We start from the raw sequence: 8,729 nt of genomic DNA, 5'->3' as shown, positions 1-8,729 counted from the left end.
CCCTGTCCCCGGCCACCTGCTATGTGCGGGTCACACACCTCATAGACAACATGGACAGTGACAAAGTACACGTGGAATCTTCCCCACATGCTCCTAAATAAACTTAGGTTTTCAAAATAAACGTATGTTCTCACTCCATTCTGCCTAAGTTTTTTAAAATTTCTTTTTTGCAACGGAACGGTAGAGAGACAAAGAGGGTAAGACAGAATGAGAAGTCTTGTATCTGGTGACTCACTGCCTGTATGGCCACAACACTGGAGCTGGGCCAGGTCACAGCCAGGAGCCCAGGGGCTACTGAGGATTTCCACATGGGCGGCAGGAGCCGGGTTTCGAGCCGTTGTCTCTGCTTGCACTAACGCGTAGCAGGGAGTGGGGTTGGAAGAGGAGCAGCTGGGACTCCGGGGGTGTCCCTGACAGGGGAGGCGGCTGCACAGCTGGTGGCCTAACCCACGGTGCCACACAAACAGCCCGCAACAGAATGATCCTGTCATATCCCGTGGCCTTTTTGTCATTGTCTCCAGTGGGCTGACACGTATGTGCAGGTAATATGTACCTGCACACAGGTGTGGTCATGTACAATCCATGTTGATTCCCTTACAACAAAGCCAGGTCACTCCCTAAATACCAAATTCCACCCAAGATCCAACTCATACACACTCACACACACTCTCACACTCACACCCACACACCTTCACAACCCGCTCGCTCATACCACTCTCACTCACACTCACACTCACACCACACTCACATTAACACACTCACACATATACTAATCACACTCACACACATAGACACACACTTACACACATACACTCGTGCACAATCTCACACTCACACTCGTGCACACACTCACACATACACACTCACACTCATGCACATTCACACCCACTCACCTCACATTCACATACTCACACATACACCTACACACACTCACACAGACTTGCACACAATCACACACATACACTCATGCACAATCTCACACTGAAACACACACACTTGTGCACTCATGCACAATCTCACACTCAAACATATACACTCACACTCAAACACACACTCACACATACACTCACACCTATGCACACCCACTCACACATTCACACACATCCACACTCACACACTCACTCACACACACACCCAGGCACCTGCACCCCACAGGCTCCCCAGGAGCAGCACAGGAGCATATGCCAGGGAAGGTTCTAGAAGGACCCACCAGGACCTGGAGGCTCTGTGACTCCCCCGACATGGTTCCCCCGCTGGATCAGAGGGTGGTGGTTCCAGGAGGCCCGAGGGCTGCACAGCTCCTGTGTCTGCAGAAATGGTGCGGAGTTTGCACACAGCCTTGCACGGGCTCCTGCACAGATAACCCCCTGGAATCCTCGCCCCCCAGCCTCTACTCGCTGTGTGCAACCTTCCTAGACAGCAAGTGGGGAAACCACAACAGATAGCAGTGAGTGCATGGGCTCAGTACGCTGGCCATGTCTGGTCATAACTATGGACGGCAATGGTTGACTGGGTGGAGGGACACGCGTGCCAACTGGGTGACGATGCAGTGGTGGGAGGCGAGCGTCACGAGCATTCTGGTCTTAGCCATGCTGTGTCTGACTTGCACACACGGGTCAGAGACCAGCACTCAGATTCTCCACGGGCACCCTGCTCCATGCCTCTCTCGACTGTTTTAGCCACAGGAGAACTTCACTCAGCCTCACGTTGGAACTGTCACTCACAGGGACACGAGGGACACAGGAGCACCTTAGAGAAACTCCACGGCTGAGAACTGGACACACGAGGCAGAAAGGGACAAAGACCAGAGGCCAGCTCCAGGCTGTGTTGCAGGCAGGGATCCGTCCTCAGAATCCTAACCTGCTGGTCTCTGTCTGTGCTAGCTCTGTGGGATTACACAGAGGAGGGGCAGTCCCATTACACCTGGAAGGCCTGGCAAGGAAAGGGGCCATCATTCTGAACAGGGCATGATGCCTAAAATAAGGAGCCTGTGATGTCCAGCATGGACGGGACAGGTGGGGACTTGAGAGACACAGCCAGCAACCCATGAACAACCTCGCTGGGCTGTGCCCCGCTCCAGGCGTCTCTGATTCCAGCTATTCTGCTTGTGCTGAAGTCCAGCCCAAGCTGGAGGCAGAGGAATTTTGCCCGACTCAGGAAGCAAAATCGCAGACTGGCTGTTTCGAAACTTCTCTGCTAAGCCAGGTGATCTCAGGATGGGGAGAGCCCAGCCGTCCCCGCCCTGCCAGCTCCACTTCCAGGACGGGCCCAGCCCATTCTCAGCCTATATAAAGTGCAGCCCGGAGCCCAGCTCACACACCTGCTCCGCAGCCCCAGCTCCCGCACTCCCGCCCGCTCAGCCTTCTCCCTCCTGCAGCCATGGCCAGCAAGTCCACCGTGAGGACCCAGACCAGCGTCAGCCGCCGCGGCTTCAGCACCAGCTCCGCCAGACTCCCCAGGGGCAGCCACTCTGGCTTCAGCTCTGTCTCTGTGTCCCGCTCCAGGGGCGGTGCGGGGCTCGGGGGAGCCTGTGCAGGCGCTGGCTTTGGAAGCCGCAGCCTCTATGGCGTGGGGGGCTCCAGGAGGATCTCCGTGGTGGGTGGCAGCTGTGGCGTCGGAGGCGGCTACACCAGCAGATTTGGAGGCGGCTATGGCTTCGGAGGTGGAGCCGGCAGCGGATTTGGTTTCGGCGCAGGCATGGGGGGCGGCTTGGGGCTCGGCGGTGGAGCTGGTTTTGGCGGCAGCTACGGGGGCGCCGGCTTCCCCGTGTGCCCCCCTGGAGGCATCCAAGAGGTCACGGTCAACCAGAGCCTGCTGACGCCCCTCAACCTGCAAATCGACCCCACCATCCAGCGGGTGAGGACGGAGGAGCGCGAGCAGATCAAGACCCTCAACAACAAGTTCGCCTCCTTCATCGACAAGGTGAGCCGGGACCTTCGGCAAATGCGGGACTCAGCAGCGGGAGGGAAGTTTGGTTTCAGCTCTGTGCAAATCACTTCATTGATGGCAGGTGCGGGTTTCTGCTCGTTCCCGCATCCTGGGTGGGAAGGGGCTTGGCAGACAGGACATTATTGCTTGCCCTGGGGCTCCTCAGCTACTGCGGGACAGACATGGACTCTGTGCTCACATACCGGGGCTGATGGCCCAGGAAGGCCACAGGTTCCAGGCAGCAGCAGTGCCTGGGCCTTTGCAGCTCCCCCCACTCCAGCCAGCCATTCCCGGTGCCGGCTGTGCCCTGAGAGTGGGAGGCTGGGGGCTTCCCTCTGGGTCTCCCCACCCCCACCAGACACAGGCCAAGCAGAGCCCCCAGGAAAGGTTTAGGAGAAGCAGCAGATGAGAAGCAGGGAAGTCACAGCAAAGCCAAGTGTCTCCACCTTCCAACTCGGCTCCCCGCAGGTGCGCTTCCTGGAGCAGCAGAACAAGGTCCTGGACACCAAGTGGACGCTGCTGCAGGAGCAGGGCACTCGGCCCGCGAGGCAGAGCCTGGAGCCGCTGTTCGAGCAGTACATCAGCAACCTCCGGAGGCAGCTGGACAGCATCCTCGGGGAGCGGGGCCGCCTGGACTCGGAGCTGCGAGGCATGCAGGACCTGGTGGAGGACTACAAGAAGAAGTGAGTGACGTGGGGGAGCGGCTCAGGGGCTGCCGGGCCAAGGTCCCGGCCAGGGTGACTGCGTCCAGACCAGGGCCCCATTCTTGTACATACTGAGTCTGTCAGATGGGACATGAACTTGACAGTGTCCGAGGACCTCTGATGGCACAGAAGCACCACGAGAGAGGGCTTGAGCACGGGACAGTGAGGGGCACCCTAGGCTGCCTGTCAGGCTCTCAGTGCCATGAGCTCAGCCTGGTCTATTTCTGTTCGTGCAAACTCTGGGGGCCTGGCCGGGCCTCTGCCGCCTGCTGCCCCCCGCCCCAGCCCTGTCCTGTCTTCTCCGAGCAGATATGAAGATGAAATCAACAAGCGCACGGCGGCCGAGAATGAGTTTGTGACTCTGAAGAAGGTGAGCCTATGATGTCAGCAGCAGGTGTCTGGCTGAGGGCGGGGCTTGTCTCTGAGTCCCTGCCCACCCTGGGGCAGACCTGGGACCCAGCAGTGGGGACCCAGCAGGGGGCGCTCTGCTGACCTCAGCCCGTGGCCCCTTTCCCCAGGACGTGGACGCCGCCTACATGAACAAGGTGGAGCTCCAGGCTAAGGTGGACGGTCTCACCGACGAGATCAACTTCCTGAGAGCCTTCTATGACGCGGTCAGTGGCTCCACCCACCGTGTATCTGCCCCACTCAGAGTCTGCGTGGGGGCTCATGCCGGGCTCAGGCCCTCAGAGACCCCCAGGGCACAGGGGTCACGGAGCTCTCCCCACAGGAGCTGTCCCAGATGCAGACCCACGTCTCCGACACGTCCGTGGTGCTGTCCATGGACAACAACCGGCACCTGGACCTGGACAGCATCATCGCCGAGGTGAAGGCGCAGTACGAGGACATCGCCCAGAGGAGCCGCGCCGAGGCGGAGGCCTGGTACCAGACCAAGGTGGGCAGGGCGGGGCAGCCACTGCGGGATTCCCGGGGCCCTCCCTGAACCCCAGAGGCTGCAGATAACTGGGGTCCCCTCCTGAGAGAAGACGGGCTGTCATATGAGCCAGTGCCCCCTGCCGGGTCATTATGGTAACGTTATTACAAGCCTGATACATGGTTTCCATGGAGAAACCCACATGGGCCAGCCAGTGGTCTAGCAGTTAGGACGCCTGCATCCCACATGGGAACCCTGCTCTGGCCGCTGAGTTCAGATCCTGCTCGGGTGCAGTCAGGGCGCAGCTCTTGGCTCCATGAGTGCTTCCTGCTGCACCTGGGAGATGGGGATGAGTTCCTGGACCTGGTTGTGTCCAGCCCTGCTGTTGGCAGACATCTGGGGCTGAGGCAGGGGATGGTGTCTCTCCGTCCTCAGTTCTGGATCTGTCTCTACCTCTCATTTGCTCTCAAAACCCTACCGTGCGGCTCACCGATGTTGTCTCCCCCGCCCTCCCCGCCGCAGTACGAGGAGCTGCAGGTCACGGCCGGCAGACACGGGGACGACCTGCGCAACACCAAGCAGGAGATCGCGGAGATCAACCGCATGATCCAGAGGCTGAGGTCTGAGATCGACCACGTCAAGAAGCAGGTGCGCGGGGGTGGGGCCAACTCGCTCTGGTGTCTCTGCTGCACCCTAGGCTCGCATCGGGCAAGATGCTGGGACTTCCCTACCCTAGGGGGCTGAGCAGGGGTGGACCCAGCCTAGGGCAAGAAACCCACGTTGTGGGAACAGTGCCAATTCCACCAGGGAATGGCAGATAAATGTGATCTGGGAGATGGAGATGCTCAGAGCCTCTGCCTGCTCTCCCCCGCCCCAGTGCGCCTCCCTGCAGGCGGCCATCGCCGACGCCGAGCAGCGCGGGGAGCTGGCCCTCAAGGACGCGCGGGCCAAGCTGGAGGGGCTGGAGGACGCCCTGCAGAAGGCCAAGCAGGACATGGCGCGGCTGCTCAGGGAGTACCAGGAGCTCATGAATGTGAAGCTGGCGCTGGACGTCGAGATCGCCACCTACAGGAAGCTGCTGGAGGGCGAGGAGTGCAGGTGAGCCCGCCCCTCCCTCTGCACCTGGGTACACAGGCTCCTGGTCTGAGCCAGCCCAGGGCTCCCAGTGGGGGCCCAGCTGTGTCCCTCTGGGACCACGGGAGGGCCGCTGGCCATGCCCCGGTCCTCAGTGGGGCTCCTAGGTCTCACCTCCCCCGTCCTCTCTCCTAGGCTGAGTGGCGAAGGCGTTGGACAAGTCAACATCTGTAAGTGCTTGCTTCCTTCCTCCCTGCCCTGGCGCTCCTGGGACTGGGCTGGGGCTGGGCACAGGTGCTCACCAGCTCATGCTGTGTGCTTGTGTGCACCCTGCAGCCGTGGTGCAGTCCACCGTGTCCAGCGGCTACGGCGCCAGTGGCAGCGGCGCAGGTGTGGGCGGCGGCAGCAGCTACTCCTACAGCAGTGGCCACGGGCTCGGAGGCGGCTTCAGTGCTGGCAGCGGCATCGGCCTCGGCCTCGGGGGCGGCCTGGGCTCCGCCGGGGGCAGCGGTGCCTCCATCAAGTACAGCAGCACCACCTCCAGCAGGAAGAGCTACAGGCACTGAGCCCCACCCCTGATGCGTGGCCCCCAGCCCTGGGCCCCCGCCTGGCTGCAGAGACCTGGGGCAGGCGGCCTGCCCTGCCCTGGCCTCAGCTCCGTCCTGCTCTCTGCTTGGAGCTGAGGCTGCCGAGGGCCCCTCCCTCCTCCTCTCTGTCCACCGAGCTGTGCCCGAGCGCCCTTGTCACCATCACAGGGCACCTCTGCCCTCTCACAGTTTCTTAGCCACTTCCTGTGCCTCTGTCCCCACAGTTCTGTCTCCGAGGGTGTGCATTGCAGCACTAGTGTCTCTGCCCCTCTTCTTTCTAGAAAATTCTCTCTGGTCCATTCCAGAACAGAGCCCTTTGCCTTTCTCTTCCACTGGGCCAGACATCCCCATTCTCGCAGTGGGGTGATCCTGCCTGGCCGTGGCCATGGGCACACGAGGGGCCGTCCCGTGGTTACACAATGCGTGTCCACACAGGTGGTGTCCCCTGCTCTTCCCTCTGCCCGTGCTTTCTCGTGATTATAAATAAAGCAGATTTCCATGACCTGTGTCTTTCTTGCTGCCTGGTTGGAGGACACAGGATCTGCTTCTCCACCCGGGGATCAGTGTACCCTCATGCTGACCCAGAGTCCTCCCCCATGCGTTGTGCTCCTGTCCTTATGGGGGATCAGGAAACCCCAGACTCCTCTGTGTCAGGTTCCCTGCAGGATCCAACCACACATATGCAGCTCCTAGACCGGGAGCATCAGGCCAGAGTCCAGGTCACTGCACTGACCCCACACAGAGACAATCAGGGCAAAAGTCACGTGAGAAAGTCTAGGATATTGGAGTCATCCTTCAGTCCGAGCGAGAGAGGAGATGCCGTGGAGAAGCCCCGGATGGGGACCCCTGCTCCCACACTGGGTGTCAGCACGGGTCCCAGGGGCTCTCCTTGTGGTCCAGCGCTCTGCTCAGGCACTGGGAGCCTCTGGTTAGGGATCAGGTACCAAATTCCAACTCAGTCCTGGCAGCTGCATGGAGTGACCCAGCAGAGGTACAAGCACCCTCTTCTGGCCGGCACCACGGCTCACTAGGCTAATCCTCTGACTGCGGCGCCCCCACTGCAGGTTCTAGTCCCGGTTGGGGCGCCAGATTCTGTCAAGGTTACTCCTCTTCCAGTCCAGCTCTCTGCTGTCACTCGGGAGGGCAGTGGAGGATGGCCCAGGTCCTTGGGCCCTGCACCCACGTGGGAAACCAGGAGGAAGCAGCTGGCTCCTGGCTTCAGATCAGCGCAGTGCAATGGCCATAACGTGCCAGCCATAGCAGCCACTTGGGGGGTGAACCAATGGAGAAAGAGGAAGACCTTCCTCTCTGTCTCTCTCTCTCTCACTGTCTAACTCTGCATGCCAAAAAAAAAAAAGACACCCTCTTCTATCTGCCCCTATGTCATCCTCTCCCCATCTCTCCCCAATATTGCATTCCAGGAAATCGTTGATAGAAACCCTTCAGTACCAGGAGAGTGGCAACAACCCGTGAGAGCAATTCAGGAGCGCAATGTGCTGATGGAACTGACTTCTGGGATCCCACCTGAGGACAGAGACAAACATGGGACCTGGGGTGTGCAGCATGGGACCCGCACAGCAGAGAATGGTCAGCCAGTGCAGCCAGATGCCAGGGCTGCCGGAGGCTTTGGCACCCAGGGCCAGGCGGCAGCTCGGCTCACAGGTCCTGAAGCCTGAGGGCCCCAGGAGGAAGGAACGCCCCTGACACCTGGGAACCTCCCCAAGAGTTCACCGCCCCCAACCCAGGGGGAATGGAGATCCCATCCCTGACTAGCGCATGCCCGGTCCTGACTTATGCTTGAGATGACTCAGGGTGACCCGAGTGGGGACTCCAGGCTGGAGAGCTGGCCTGCGCGTGACCGTGTTCTCCTCACCCCCAGTTCTCACATCATTGGAGAAATTGTCCAGGGTGATCTGGCACTGCCAGGGCTTGGGGCTTCCTTGTATCCTAGATTCCCCCCCACTTCACTATTGCCCATGCAAAGTGGGCAGCACCTCACCTTGGCCCCACCTCCTCTTCCCTGACCACAGCTGGGAAAGATTTTCTACAACTAAGACCACTTAGCACGTGTGTGTGTGTATGTGTGCCTGTGTGTTTGAGAGAGAAAGAGAGAGAGAGAGAATTTAAATATAATGGAGCTAAGGCTCAGTGAACATGAGACACATAATATAGACAAACTACCCCAGCTCCGTGTCAAACCATGTAACAACCTGAGACGAAATGGGCCGAGTCCTTGTGGACGCCCAATACCATGTTGCTCCCAAGGGGAAATCATCAGAAACCCCCAGACTCCTGGCAGACATGGAATCCATGTACAGAAACCTAAAGGAGAAACTCCAGTCCAGGAATTCTGCAGGGAGATTCAGTGGGTGCCCGGCCTCTGAGAGACCTCCTGGTATCAGGGTGTCCTCCCAGGCGGGGCCCTGACTGCTCATCCTCACAAGGTTTCCTCTTAGGACTTCGGGGCCGTGTGCCCCAAGTGTGACCCTCACACAGGGCACACGGAACCTGGGGCAGAGTGACGCTGAGGTGCTGCGGCCACGGCGTTCAGCTGCCTGCTTG

General features: G+C 59.8%; 1 protein-coding gene across 1 annotated transcript; it reads left to right on the top strand.

Moving 5' to 3' along the window:
• The first annotated feature begins 2,318 nt into the window (after nucleotides 1–2,318).
• Nucleotides 2,319–6,669, top strand: LOC138844214 (keratin, type II cytoskeletal 6A-like). Its single transcript, XM_070051454.2, has 9 exons — nucleotides 2,319–2,922; nucleotides 3,397–3,611; nucleotides 3,942–4,002; nucleotides 4,151–4,246; nucleotides 4,363–4,527; nucleotides 5,029–5,154; nucleotides 5,384–5,604; nucleotides 5,776–5,810; nucleotides 5,917–6,669. Exons 1-9 carry the CDS (start codon nucleotides 2,380–2,382, stop codon nucleotides 6,144–6,146), a joined length of 1,692 nt encoding a protein of 563 aa, XP_069907555.2. The 5' UTR covers nucleotides 2,319–2,379; the 3' UTR covers nucleotides 6,147–6,669.
• Nucleotides 6,670–8,729: the final 2,060 nt, after the last annotated feature.

Source organism: Oryctolagus cuniculus, chromosome 11, assembly GCF_051225735.1.
Source record: "Oryctolagus cuniculus isolate XC-2025 breed Fujian yellow rabbit chromosome 11, ASM5122573v1, whole genome shotgun sequence".
Classification (NCBI taxonomy): Eukaryota; Metazoa; Chordata; class Mammalia; order Lagomorpha; family Leporidae; genus Oryctolagus; species Oryctolagus cuniculus.
This window is presented reverse-complemented; position numbering and strand designations above follow the sequence as displayed.